This window comes from Sturnira hondurensis, unplaced genomic scaffold, assembly GCF_014824575.4.
Source record: "Sturnira hondurensis isolate 20B ecotype Veracruz unplaced genomic scaffold, ASM1482457v3 Scaffold0022566, whole genome shotgun sequence".
NCBI classification, from domain to species: Eukaryota; Metazoa; Chordata; class Mammalia; order Chiroptera; family Phyllostomidae; genus Sturnira; species Sturnira hondurensis.
The window spans coordinates 3,740,707-3,755,840 of NW_028095197.1; the positions used below are offsets into that span (position 1 = coordinate 3,740,707).

Sequence of the window (15,134 nt, forward strand, 5' to 3'; positions counted from 1 at the left end):
GGTAATAAAAATCAATATTGAATATATAACCCAAAAAAGTTTTATACCCATGATCCTAGATAAACAGGAAGAAGGGGCTCTTTCCTCTGCTGAAGAAAGAAAACGGTCATCAGGGCAAACACGTAAGGCGGCAAACCTCCTTCTTCAGGGCGATCTATACTGCAAAGCTGCAGAAGAAAGAAAAGGGCATAAGCATTCCTTTGTATGAATTTGTCATTTACACAATGTAGTGTAAACCTGTAACTTCCTTTCCTTGTATTATATGATTTACTCTTCAGAATAAAACACCACAGTGACACAATGTAAAATCTCCTAATACTTTTGGAGCAACCATGTATTGTGGTTTGAGTAAAAGCTTCAATTTCAAATTTTTAATCTTAGTAACTACCCTTTCTCATGAAGGACCCTAAAAAATATTTCCTGTTTCAGTTTTTGACATCCACAGTCATCCATTCACTCGGTTAAAACACGTGTTAATGAAATAAAAATGATAGTTCAATTCCAAGTGCAAGCCAACTAGCTTCACTCAGTTTAGTGGCCCCCTCATCCTAACCTACTGCCTTAAAAATGCACACTTTGACCACAGAGGATCAGAGAGAATGTCGGCAGATTCACTGACACCAACAGAAACAACTTCAAAGGCATGGCCTATTTATGATAAACCAGGAGACAGCTTTCAAAGTACGGCATAGTGTAATGATCAACTCACCCCATTAAGAGTAGGGCATCCTCTGTTCTTCCTGGATCCAGGCCACAGGAACTACTGTATTATGCTATGCATAATGTACACTTTTGCCCACATTTTTGAGGGAAAAATAAGGATGCGCCTTATGCGTGCACATATTGAATATGTATCATGATCCCTTGTAAAATGTGCACAAAATGTGAGCACACATTACACATGGCGAAATACTGTATGTACAGTTACTGCCATGGGTTAATCAGTAAAACTTTGGGTTTTCTCTATAAAGCACCTGCACAGCAACTCAATTTTATAATCATGATGGGACCTTACATTTGGGGGCAATGTTAAATGCTCTACTGGTATTTCAATTGGGATACTATGNATCATGATCCCTTGTAAAATGTGCACAAAATGTGAGCACACATTACACATGGCGAAATACTGTATGTACAGTTACTGCCATGGGTTAATCAGTAAAACTGTGGGTTTTCTCTATAAAGCACCTGCACAGCAACTCAATTTTATAATCATGATGGGACCTTACATTTGGGGGCAATGTTAAATGCTCTACTGGTATTTCAATTGGGATACTATGAATATGTAAGCAAGACTAGATAGTGGTTTTCATTTTGGGGAGTTTCTGGGTATATTATTGGAAATAAAGTTTTATCTCAAACTTTCCTGTCCTTAAGAACCACCTCGTAAAACTAGTTAAAATGTAAAATTCTTGGGCCACGTCTTCTGGGATTTGCCCCCAAAATATGATTTTTAATAAGCCCTATAAATCATTTCTACCTTTCGAACACAATACAGTTAGAGTGAAACAGAAACAGCAAATTTCCTTTTCTGTGCACACTGAAGTTTTGGTTCCAGTATTCAGATGTCTACTCTCTTGATGTCTATAAATATACACCCAAACATCTGAGATTAAATTAACCACGCAAAACTCAAGGCATACTGCTGAAGCATAAATCGAATGTATTCATGCATCTGAGCATGAGTCCTACCTTTGCCCAGTACCTAAATGCAATCACCAAAGGAACCAGCTTCGATTCCAATTTTCCAAGGGCAGTTAAGTGATTTGTTGTCAGACAAGCATTTTCATTTCCTGCACTCACTTTACAAAAGAGACCACTGGTGGGGATTGAGAATGAGGATGGAAAAGAAAAAGAGAAAGAAAAAAAGTGTTATACAGTCTTATCAAGCATGTTTTATGCCAACAACAACTAATTACTGATATTAAGTACTTAAAGTAAAAACTCCCTAAATATTTCTCGGTCATTTAAGAAACTATTTTCTTTGACCTAAAAAAGATAGGTCAGCTCTTTTCTGAGTAACTTTTACTTTTCAGAACTAAAGCTAAGGAAAGTACTATAAAATGTTTCATTTGGGAGCATGAATTTATATTTGTAATAAGAGGGTTCTCCCAAGAGTCAGAGGAATCTACCTAGTGAACAATCATTATGGCCTATAAACCACCCATTTAAGAGTACTGACTGTAATACTTCCAGACGGAGGGACAGATACATGGGTGAAGTCACACCAATGGCTATTTAGCACTGCTAAAAATTCTGCTAAAAAAGATGGCCAACGAAAGTGATCAGAGCAAGTATTTGACAAAGCTGGTTTTTTTTTTACCATGTTGAAATGGGTTAAAATGTTTCTTTCCTCTTTTCATTTTAAATAATTTTCTTCTTTTTAAAAGTTTCCTTTTGCATCAATTGCCAAAAATATAGGGAGAATGAAATCCTCCTATGTAAGCCTATGAAATCCACTACCTAAGGAGTTTATCATTCTAGAAATTGGACACTAAGATTTAGTGAAGTACATGTGCTTTTGGCAAATTGATATTTAATATATAAACAACTTAAAGAAACAGACCTTTGCTTCTCTCTGCACATCACCACTGGTACCCTAGCATGGAAATCTGCATCGACATCAATAAAAGAATCTGAGGAAAAAAGAAAAAAAATTCTAAGTAGGTGAACTATATCTTAAAAAAAAATCTAGATAGAGTACCAAGTTCCAGTTGTGACTTATCTGCTCAGCCTTTTAAAAGACCATTACTAAATAAAGCTCTTGAAAAGGAAGAGTATAGTCAAGGATCAAGGAATCACATTAATTTAAAACCCTTATTTTGTAAAACGAATGTTTGCCTGGAAATGACTATATTATTGAATTAGAATGTTCAAATGTTATATGACTAACATAATTAGAATATGGATAGGATATTAAAAAAACCCCTGCTGCAAAAGCTACTGAAGTACTTGGGGTTAAAGAAACATACTGACTAAAGAAAGTAAATAGTGTACCTTTAACTCAACAAGCAGCCTGGGAAAAAGTAATTCAAGAGATAAGATGGTTGGGTAAGACCTAAGGACAGCATAAAGCTCCAAGCTGGACATCACCCGAACTGACAAATAAACTTGGGAACAACCATTTGTTGATATATGAGTCAGGGATGGGCCACCTATCTGCCATTATAAAGTATTAACGCAAACCACTGAAGTAAACAGATTATCTCTAGTTTTATCCTCAAGAGGAAATTTTACATGTTTTATGTCTCTTTAATCTTGGTCTAGCAGTCATTTTATCTTTATAAATTGTGACATTACCATCAAGCTAAAAGCTTTACCTACGAAATGGTTCTGCGCAGAACAAGTAACAGGACTCTAACTTGTTACCAGGCATTCACTGTGGGTTTTGTTTGCATATTACCTGGATGCAAACCTGGTTTTAATTTTAAAACCATGACTTTTTATTTTCAAAGTTCCAAAAATGATATATTCAAATTACAGACAAAAGAAACATTTAGGAGCAAAATGTGGAAGAATTTGGTCTTACCACTGTTCTTTAAGCATTCCTGAACAAGTAGGAGAACATCTGGCTGAGACATCTAGAAAATAAATCAATGCACAGTCAAATAAGCCACAAGTACTTCTGCTTCACTGAGACAATACACAGTCTTCTGAAGCTATCTAAATTAGTGCATTACTCCCAGAGTAAAGAAACTAATCATTACATTGTGTGCACACACCGGTCAGGGACACAGAGATGAGCATCAAATGAGGATGAGTATGGGCCAAGGAGACCTACTACACAGTTAACTCCTGACTAACTCCTGAGTTACCCAGCCTCTCAGTAAATCTTCAAAGTTGTGGCTAGAAGTTGTTAAACTGAACGATATTATCTCTCACTCTGTAAGGCTTCTTCAACAGATCACTAACTCAGTCTCCAGTTCAGTCTTGCCTTTCTCCAATCCTTGCTCACAGAGGAACCAAAATCACTTAAAAGCATGAATTCGATCTAGTCAGGTCATGCCCCTCCTTAAAACTGCCAATGGCTTCTTACTGCCCTTAAGTCAAATGAAATTCTTTACCACGGTCTACAGATCATGCCTGTTGGGCCCAGTCTACTCCTCTATCCTAATCTTAAGCTCTTCTTTTTCTAGGTCCCTTCACTGTAGCATACTATCTTCCCTTCAGCTCCTTGAAGAGGGCAAGCTCTTTATTGATTCAGGGTGTTTCTGCATGCCATTGCCTCTGCCTGAAACACATCTACTCCTCTCACTCCCCTCACCCCTTTTTATTTTTTAGGGCTCTGCCTAAATGTTATCTCTTCAAAGGGGCCTTCACGGCTCATGTATCTGCATGTCCCTTGTTTTCTGGCAGAGAACCTTGTTTCTCTGCATAGCTCTCAAAATTATAATACATGTGTAATTACGTATTACCTATCTCCTTCACTAGGTATACATTCTATAAGGGGGGAATCATAACTGTTCTGTCCTCTAGAATCCAGTATAGTGCCTGGCATACAATACAAGACTCAGTGAATATTGCTAAATGAATGAATGACATAAGATCAAAATAAATGCTATGCTAATAAAATTACTAATCAGAATTTAAGGTTAAAAAAATAGGAAGAATAGAAAAATCTGTTGCTCAGTTAAAGCCAGGGATGGCAAAGAATAAGGTTATGAAACAGAATGGAGGATAGAGCCCAGGAAGCTGTATTTTAACCAGCAATCCAGGTAAATGGGCATGAACCATTTGCAAACTGGGTTATGGGAACCTCCAGTAAATAAATGGATAATCTACTAAAGTACCTTCCAGTTTTAAAATTCTGACTCATCAAAAACTTTTTGAATCATGTTTAAACAAGAAAACTAGGTCAGGTGTGGTTCTTCAAAAGCATAATTATATTTACAAAGTAGGTATATAAAATGGAAAGCCCTGCCCTATCTGGCTGGGTGGCTAAGTTGGTTGGAGCATTGTCCTGTACACCAGAAGGTTGTGAGTTCGATTCCCAATCAGGTTTGATCCTCGGAAGGGTCACGTACAGCAGGCAACCAACTGATGTGAGCATCAGTGTTCTTTTCCCTGCCCTTTCCTCTCTCTTTAAGATCAATAAACATATCTTAGGTGAAAATTTTTTTAGAAAGAAGAAAAAAAAGGAAACCCTTATGTAAGTATACTGCCTAAAATCTAAACTTCTTTCCTGCCATTGGAAAGTTGACTTTACCAAGGTAAATCAATCTTTTCAAGTTAGCAGAACCTAAAATAGCCCCATTAGATTTACATGGTAAGAATACCAGTGTGTGAAGCATGAAAGATCTGAAGAGTAAAGTACAAAAGCTGTAGAGTATTAAAAGAAATGCCCTAAAATTGAAGACAGGTAGAAGAACATAAAAATGGAAATTTTAGGAAAAAGACCTGCCACCATTATACTTAAAATCTTCAAATTTCTAAAACATATTCATATCTGAAATACAGCTCACATTTGGAAGTAAGAAATTCTAAACCACTCTAAAAAATTCCAGCATTTCCTTTTGTACTTACAATGGCTGGAAATTGAATGTCAATGTTTACATCCGAATTTTTGAAACCCAATCTGCTACAGGATGACCCATATAATCTCAGAGAACAATCTAAAAAAAATTTAAATAAATGAAAGCTGTAAATAAAGTAAAATTTCTTGAAAGTTATAACAAAACACTATTTCAGAAATGGAACCATCAATTACAACTACTTACAAAAGCAAAACAGTATTCAAGGTTGGCATAAACAAAGAATAGCAAGGGCGATTCTTCCTTATTTTATTTTATTTAACAGGAAAGGCTTCATTGACTGTGGTTTAACATAAGGGCTACCCTTTTAAGTTGTAAAACATGTTTGAAAAATTCCTAAATTATCATTTCACATTTTGTGCAGAAAACACTTTTAAAAAATGCTGATATGCAAAAGATAACAAGAAATGCCTATCTTTGTTTTATATTTATAAACCTATAGTATAATAAACCAATAATCATAAAAATGACCTTCAGCATAAAGTTACTTTTTTTTCTTCTTTTTTTTAAATTTAACTTATAAAGTTACTTAATATGAATACTTACTACATTATAAACAAAAAGCACGTAACATAATATAATTCCTTTAGGAAACCTTTTGAAAAATAATTCTATGACTGATATAATTTAAAATGCCAGGCAACATGTGATTCATTTTTCAGAGAAAAATGTATGTGTTTGTGTATTGCTTATATTTATTTATGGCATTTTTTTCCCTGAATGTTTTATTACTATTGCGCTAAAAATTGATCTCTTCTTGTCAGGGAACTTTGAGTTTTTCTTTTTTCAGGTTAAGTCAAGTGATTTCTTTGGGCTTTAAAAGTTTCTTATGGAAAAACACATTCAATATTACAATGGAAGTCTATGGCAAAAATGATCAAAATCTCAGACTTTTCAGGAACTGTCTACAGCATAAAGGATGAGGTAACTACATAATGAAATGAGCAAATCCTCGCCCCTTTATAAAGGCATGTATGAATACAAAAGATATACTATATATAATTATCTTTCAGTAGAATGAATGGTTCGGTGGGCAATATGGTGACAATTTAAACAGTGATTTCAACCCCAGCTGTGATTGAGAATCACTTGTGGCTCTTCACAACAAACGGTTTTCCATGGCTCCACAAACATAACATGGAAAATGAATTCAACAGTATGCAAATCTATTACAAATCAGTTTCCAAAGCTCATTTCAGATGTTGTACTTCTTTTAACTGTGGTTAAATAGAACCTTTTTGGACACAGATACCTGAAAACAACTCCAGGATACTTCTCTTTATTTTAACGCAAAATATTGTGTCAATTTAAATAGGTAGAAAGGTAAGCAAACATATACACAAGAGTTCCACAGGGTCCCAATAATATGGGGCATTTAATTTCAAATACATGCACATAAAGAAATTCGTAATGAAGACAGGTTTAATGAGAATGCATGTAAGTCTCTGCTACCTTGGGGGAAGCCAGGAGAAACAAAAACATGCAAAAAATTAAGAGCTTCAAGATATGGCCAGTCAATTTCTATCAGGTGAAAATTATTACTAGTAGAAAAAAATGAATGAGGTGCTTTTAGGTAGCTAAATAGAAAAACAAATCTAGAAAATACCTGGTAATGTGTGTTGGAACACATTTTCCATGATACGTTTAATTTCTAGTCTCTGTTCCAAGTTCTCTTTGTGTAAGCCAAACTCCTGTACCACTCTGTCAATGGCAATGCCAATTGCATTTATCTGGGAGGGCGCAGGCGGGGGTAACGTAGTGAGCAACTCTTCCTCCTGCTTTTCCTTTTAAGATCAACGTTGAGATTAAAAACAACTCACAGGTTTTTAACCTTCTACCATTTACTAAGGCAACACCCTGTGTCATATTCGGGAATATTTTGTTAGCCCTCCCTTTCACTTTAGCTGTGTTAGTCTTCATGTTATCAAAGTTAAGCACATTTCTTCATGCACATATAGTGATAATAGAGAGAAGGCAAGAGTAAGAAAAATGTGCCAAAAAGAAGATTAAAAATAGCAATGACAAATTATTTTTTTTTATTATTACTGGCATAAGGATATATACCTAGGTCCTATCAATGAGTTCATTCATCCTGATATGATCCTTCAGGAAATTCACAAGACTACCCAGCAAAACATGTATGACCAACATAAAGTGTACAGGGCAAAGTAAATTCCACTAATGTAAGCAGTAAATCATTAAGGAGAGGAAAGTCACAAAGAAGACAAGTAATAGCAACTGACAAGGGAACAATTGTTGTGGTGACATTAAACTTACCTTAATGTTTTTCTTGTGCCTCTTCTCTTTGATATGCTTATGGGCAAATGCAATGGATTCAATTAAAACATCACAAAGTTTGCAGGTGTACTTTGCTGTAGGGTAGTTTCTTGGTCGCTACAATTTGAAGAGATTTATAAATTTATACATATACATATACATGTATATGTATAAATTTATACATATCAGTATCCTAATAGTCATTTATTTAAGCAATTCATTAAATCAAACTATCACTTGTAGCTTATAGAGCTTTGATAATAGTAACCAAGTAGGAAACCTAATTCATCCAAGTACACATTCCCAATTACTAACTCAGTCGAAACAAAACAAGGATTTTAACTAACAAATAAAAGATGTTACCCTTTTCAGCCTGTCAATGCAATCTCTTTTTAATCGCTCCTCAGCCTGCTGTAAACCCAGGAGCTCCTTCGTTGAAAGCACAGACTCGTCAATCACAGGGCCCTCCAAGTCTCCGTCCAGCTCACTCTCCCCATTTCTCATCCTCCGTGGCTTCCTAGGCCTGGACTTCTGCTTCTTGTTTTCTTAAGTTAGAGGACAAATATTATTGGTGATACTGAATAACAGCACTGAGTGAAAAGCAGATTTTATATGTTTATTAATGAAATCGTGTAGTATCTGAATGACATCTGAGCACAGAGCCAAGGAAAAGAGATGGCTCTCCCATGGATAGAAAGCCTAAATATTCATTAAGCACCTTACCTAGGTACATTAATCCACAGAAATCACCTGTCTGGAAAACTCAAAAGGAATTCTACTTTATCCATACAGTTTAATTTCATCATCTTTTGTGGGTGTACAGCTAAACATACTCAAGCAATAGTAAAAATTATCCTGTGAGTGAGCTGTCAGTCTCTGAGAGGGCCTGAGCCTTTCCCACCACCCCTTCCTCTCTCTTTCCCCCTCGGGGCGTACCCTTTGCCTTCCCCTCTCTAGGCTCCCAGGGCCCTTCTTTGGCCTCTGAAACTTGTTTCCAGAGTCTATGCAGCCCAGCTGGCTCACTTCTACTATGTTTGTAACTTTCTAAATAAACTTTCTCTTAGAATTTGAAAAAAAATTATCCTAGGAAGTATACCTCTAATTCTAATATACCTAACATATCATAATACATAATGTACATGTATCTACTGTATTCTAATAAAAACTATCAACATTTGTTTTCATTTTTATAAGTGAATAATGTCAACAGAGCAAAGATGGACAATGAAAACATCTCCAAAGAACTCAGAAATCAACTACATTCTTATCTGGAACGAAAATTCATCATTTAATTTAATTGTAAATTAAATGATGAATTAGTCTTCACATAATTGCCCGCCCCCCACATTTATATAAAGTTTAAACTAAAATTTTATTTACTGAGGACAACTATTTCCTATTTTATCTTATCTCTCATTTTAGCTTCTTTGATAGCCTGCACACTGGGCACACTGCAAAGGAAAGAAACTGTTAGTAACTGAACTAAAAGTTTTCTACAAATATAGACTAATCATTTGTTTACTGACTGTGCTGCTGTACTACAACCTTTATAATAAATGAACCTGCTCCTTTTTTAAAAAACACAACTTTTCAACTTGTACAACTGAAGATGACTGCAGGATTGCTTCATAAAAATTGTCTTAAATAACTGATAAACTTCTATTAAGTTATGAAAATGAAGCTATTATTAACATTTGATTAAAATTAATTTCCCCAATTAAAATTGGGATAAATAGATCGAACAGTTTCTAAATGGTTTACCAATAACTAGCATGAAAACAGAAACCTATCGCAATGTCCTGCATGCGGAAATTCTTGTCAAGTTCCAGTGGCCCTTACTACCTGTAAAGCAGCTACAATGGGTCAGTTGATTGAAAAAAAATTTTGTTAGAAAAGGGAGGTAAAGAACCTTTATTTTTAAAAAGCTATTGTCAACAGTTTTAAAGGAAAATCACCAAGCATTGTGCTCAAACTACCATAAGATGAATGTAATGAAATTCTACAAACAGCTTTACACTATGGTAAGTAGCAATTAAACAAAATTATACTATTAGGACAAATAGCTCTTTTTTAAGCAATCAAAATGGACCAACAAAAATAGTAAAAAGGTAAGTAGTTATTAGAACAAAAAATGTCAGTCTATCTTAGCACTGGCTTTTAAACACTCCCCCCACTCCCAATTAAATCATCAATCTTTTAAGGGCAGTACCCTTGATCTGCCTAAACTTTTGAGATAAGCATTTCTTTTAAGAAAGGTGCCTATTTTCATTTAATTTGCTTATCATTACACTCTACTCTTAAATAACTGTATCTGACCTGAGTATTCAGGACAGAAGTTTTCTACTTAGGCCAACACTCATTGGAGATTTACACTAGTATGTGCAATACCCATCAGGAAAGTCCATGTTGGTTCAGGAAACACTAACTGATATGGAATCCAATTCCCTTTTGAACCCCTCCTCCCTCCTGATCACAAAGGCTACTAGATACAACTGTATTTGCAATCACTTTCTAGAAAAAATGACTTCAACTTTCCTACAAAGGATACAATTAAGTCCTTATCATTTTTATATAGAGAAGTAGATGGCTGCAGAAATTTTGTCTGATGCTGACAATAATAGCAGCTATCAGAGTATTTTATTACGTGACAGATGCAGTTCAAGTAGTTTATGTGCACTGCCTCATTTCATCTCCACAGGGATCACTGGATCCTCCACAGGATCACTGTGGAGGCTAAAATGATCCCCATTATACAGAATGGAAAAATGCTGGTCCCAGAAATAAGTAACTTGTCCGGGGACACATGACTGAACCAAAGTAAAGGGATGTGAAATAGAGATTAAGGCATAGATAGAATTCTTAAATTCAGCCTTCTGACAATGCAAGAACTAAAAAGAACTAATTAAAACCCTTTCTTGTAGCATACCCACTGACCTCGAGAACAGATCAGAACTGATAAGGCAATATAACCTTCTGAGCTGAGTCTCACAGGCCTGCACAGTAAAAACAATCAAATAAAATCTTGCAGCCAGGGATCTTGGAAGGCAAAGCTGGGTGTCACTACAGAATTTCCATAATTCCTTGGAAGGAGACTACCTGGCTTATCCCAGGTTTTTTGTAATATGAATTCTCTATATACAGTATTCTAAGTTTCCATATTTTATTTGCATATGGACCACTCTTCTGTTCACAAAGGATGTGTATTTGAGTGGTTGTTTTCCAGCTAAGATCATTAATGGCAACGTCCCAAATACACTACATTGGCAATCTAGGATATTGAGGGATAGAGCAGAGTGGTAATGGAGAACCGAAAAACAGTACTAAAAATAAAGCAACTCCATCATTTAATAAGATCCTCCTTTATTAAGGCATTTTCAAGAAAATTTTCAGTTCCTTTAATGAGATCCTTTTTAGGAATCTCAAAGTGCAGTACAAAGTTTATACTTTAAATTTCTCTCTACAGTAAGCAACAATGCTATACCAAAGCTTAATACTTTCTGTATGAAGATTTTCCAGGGACAGACCGCAAAGCCCTTCATTTAGCATTTGTGAACACCCACAACTGTATTTCACACAGAGAAAATAAGGAAGCTTGCTGGCTGTTTTCAATAAAAAGATAGTAAAGATATATTTCCTATTCAAAACCACTTAAAATCTACTTCTTTTAAGACTAAACAAAAATACATATAAGAGGTTTTTATATGTAAACAGTTCCTTTAACATCTTTCTGGTTGCAAGCTCTTGATCTATAAATCTTTCTGTATGTAATGCTGCTCAAGATCAAATTTTCTTTTCTAAAAGACCTACTACTGGTAACTAAACTAAAACATCCACAAAAATGCACAAACTTTTAAAAAGAAAAATGCAAATAGAAAGCCCAGAAATTATCAACGCATGTTCATTCAGGTTCCCTCTGTCAGATTTCCAGGCCTAGTGACTCTGAGTTAAAGGCCAGAACAGCAGAGTACACGACTTCAGTTCCACTTCCTCATCTACCATTCTCTATAAACAAATCTGGTTAAACATAACCTCTCCGAGCCACAACTGCCTGCTTTGTAAAACTGTGACTCTCCCTTTGGTATATTGTAACAGAGAACTACATCAGACAATTCCTCCAATCTCTTTATAGCTTAAAGATTTGTGAAGCTGAGGTTTTATCTCTTCCTACTCTTTGATTCCTTTCTAATAATTCATTCTGTTTTGGCTATTTGAGTCAAAGCATTTTCTTTTGCTTTTCCTATTTTTAAAAACATAAAATAACACCCTTTCTCCCATTTGATGTTTTCATAAGTCCCTCTAAAGACAGAACATGACTTTTTCCTTACTAAGTCTTCTAAAAGTCCCAGTGACAAATGTCCTACAGAATATATATCTATGCACAAACACGCACAAACACACACACACACACACACACACACACACACACAGATCACTGAGAGATAACCTGAAGAAAAGGGGCCTCTGGAGATCTAAAAAGCGCCAACACCGCCTAAATGCATTTGAATTAAAAAAAGAAACTTTAAATATGTTGGTCAGTTTGCAACCCATTCTATACGGCCATTAAAAAACAGGCCTGCAAGTCAACAAATGTAATAGCCCATTTTTTCCAAGTATAATTTTCTAAGCATACTTTGCATTTTCAGACTAAATATTATTGTTTTATTTTTCCTTCAAATTTATGACTTTACTTCATTTCAGTACTTATTGTTCATTAGATAGTAACAATTTTCCTATTTATAGATATCACTGCTACATAGACAAAACCTGTTAACCTTTAGAAAAATGTATAATCACTTGGAAGCAATTATTATCAAGCATGTAGAGCACTCAGAAAAGGGTTTTTGTTTTAGTGAAACTAAAAGGCAAAGCTTTAATCTGTACTTTTGACTTTCTAAACTTAGTATCTCTCAAGCTGCTTGTCATGTCCACTCTGCAGAAAAAAAATCTTGGACTACCCTCCTCTGTGGCAGGAGATAGTGCAGCCTATATTGTGCTTCTACATTGAATAAGATTATTTTAAGTTTCATAAGCTGTCATTTATATTATGGTCCCATTCATTTTACAAATACAGAACCATGATACCTAATTTAGAAATTATATACACACTACTCAGATATTATCATATAGTCTCCAGGACAATATGATCACCCTCTTCTGTAAAAACCACTAAGAGAAAATATGGTATATCTTACTAAAGTAAAATGAGCCTTGTGGCAAAGAAAACTCTCAAAGGGACCAATATACACAATTTTGAAATTGCCCCAAAATTGCAACTGTAATCCCTAAAATAATCACATTAAATAAGCAGAAACGACAAAAAATTAATAAACAGCGTTGATGAAAATAATAGTTCATTTGGATGAAACAGACATTGCTAACTTTAAGCTGTAACACATTACCGTGGCTTCCGGCTTCCACTTCTGACATCGTTTCTAGGCTTGTCAGGTCTTTATGAAATAGTCGTCTTACAGTCCTACAGCCTCTTCCATCTTGCCACCTATATCCATCTTCACTTTCTTGAAAGGAGTCTTTTCTTGGTCGGTTAATAACAGGAATTCTAGGTCCTTGTTTGAATTCTCTCCAACTCTCTGAATTACCAGCAAGTTCATCAGAGAGCCACCTTTTACTCTGATCTTTGTGGTTGTCATTTATCCAAGTGGGTTGACTGTAAATTGGATTTTTAAATGCATATGGATTGCTGGAAACAGCATATGGTCCTTTTCTAGGGGTATTCCCATAGTTCCCTGGTGTTATTTTTTTCTTGGGAAGGCCTTTTTCCATTTTATTGCTATGGCCTTTAGCATAATCATCCATTATCAAATAATCTTGGGGGTGACTCCTTCTGAAATCTTCATCATCTATAATCCCTCGGTCTTTAGCTCGCTTCACAAAATAAGGTTTTGCTGCATCTCCCATGGTCTTGGACTTCAGTTTTCTTACTTTGCACCTGAAAGAAAGCATTTTTTGGGGGAAAAATAATCAAACTCTAACAAGATATCATATTAAGTGTACAAAATATCACACATGTATTGTACAGACGCTCAAAAGCCTGTAAGAAACTCCTTTTTCTCTTAATTTCCATCACATTCCAATAATCAGTGCATTACATTACAAGTTAGAAGGCTTATGCCATTCTTCATGAAAATTAGTACATTACTTAACATGACGATTAAATCTGTGAATAAAATAAGTTCCCTAGTCTTGAGAACTGTAGTATAAAAAATGTCACTTATAGCAAGTTAGTAGGCTTTTACCTATATTGACAAAAGCGCTTCTCGTAAAAAACAAAAACAAAAACCAAAAAACCCAAACTTCACCCCAAACCTATACCGTTAGAAAACTCCCGAAACAGTCTTTTTAAAAGAGTTGTCAATTACTTTTAAGTGTTGTACGAAGCAACCGAATCTTTCTCTGAACGTAGTACATCTCAGAACTCCACGTTTCCGCCCCTTCTCCGCACCCCGGGCACTCGGCTTACCTCACCACCACTATTCAGAACGACAGGCTTCGATCGCTTGGGCTACGGAGGGTCTAGGCTGCCAACCAAGACTCTGCTTTAGTCAAAGGGGCTGGATTTCCAACAACTCCAACTATCCTCCCCAAGTCCTCATTCTCCAATCCCAAACAAGTTTGGCTTTGTCAAGAACTGCAATTTTCCCTCCAGCATACCCATCTGATCGCCTCACCGCCGATCGGCTTCAGTTCCCACCCTTTGGGACGGGAGGCGGAGAAAGAGGAAGCATCCCTGTACTCTTGGCCACGAAGCCACCGCTGGTACCAGGAAGCAGGAAGTGACCTACCTCCTTGATGGATTCCGAGGTCCCCCCAGCTGGATAGGGGCCCCAGGCCGAGTGCCTTCCCCCAATCCCTTCTCCTGCCTCTACAGGGTCTGACAGAGGTGAAGATGTGGACTCGAACCCAAGAGATCAGTCCCCACTGGCCTGGGGGCTCCAGGGTCTTCGCAAGTGGGGCCGGGAGGCCGGCAGTGGATGGAGCCAACGTAACTCCTGGGCGGGGCCCGCCCTCTAGTCTGGAAACCAGGGAACCTACAGGAGACCGAGCCCAGAGCCGAGTCTGGGAGGGACGCGGGGAGCAGACGCACGAAACACTTACCACCTCCGCAGCGGTCTTCCGCCTCTTTCCGTCCCGGCTGGGCTCCCACTCTGTGTTTTCCTTCGGCCCTACTTCCGGCGCTCAGCGCTGTCTCATTGTGCGCGATTGGGAGCCGCCGGTCCCCCCGCTGGAGAACTCCGCCACTCACGCCGGAAACGCGCGCCCCTCCGAAGCCCCGCCCGCCGCCCCGCCCCTCCTTCACAGTGCCCCGCC

At 36.8% G+C, this 15,134-nt stretch overlaps 1 protein-coding gene across 6 annotated transcripts in view; it reads right to left on the minus strand.

Moving 5' to 3' along the window:
• TUT7 (terminal uridylyl transferase 7) overlaps positions 1–15,075 on the minus strand; it is a 55,200-nt gene extending 40,125 nt beyond the window's left edge. For 3 of the 6 annotated variants that reach the window (XM_037036134.1, XM_037036130.1, XM_037036135.1), the window contains exons 1-10: positions 14,922–15,075; positions 13,208–13,755; positions 8,172–8,353; positions 7,809–7,925; positions 7,138–7,315; positions 5,524–5,612; positions 3,530–3,581; positions 2,567–2,636; positions 1,693–1,819; positions 48–167 (exon numbers count right to left, since the gene is read on the minus strand). In XM_037036134.1, coding sequence (XP_036892029.1) covers positions 48–167; positions 1,693–1,819; positions 2,567–2,636; positions 3,530–3,581; positions 5,524–5,612; positions 7,138–7,315; positions 7,809–7,925; positions 8,172–8,353; positions 13,208–13,724 — 1,452 coding nt within the window. In that variant the 5' untranslated portion in view covers positions 13,725–13,755; positions 14,922–15,075. Of the gene's footprint in view, positions 1–47; positions 168–1,692; positions 1,820–2,566; positions 2,637–3,529; positions 3,582–5,523; positions 5,613–7,137; positions 7,316–7,808; positions 7,926–8,171; positions 8,354–13,207; positions 13,756–14,286; positions 14,457–14,477; positions 14,545–14,921 lie in introns of those variants that run through there. The other 3 variants (XM_037036133.1, XM_037036132.1, XM_037036131.1) reach the window with 3 other exon arrangements.
• Positions 15,076–15,134: the final 59 nt, after the last annotated feature.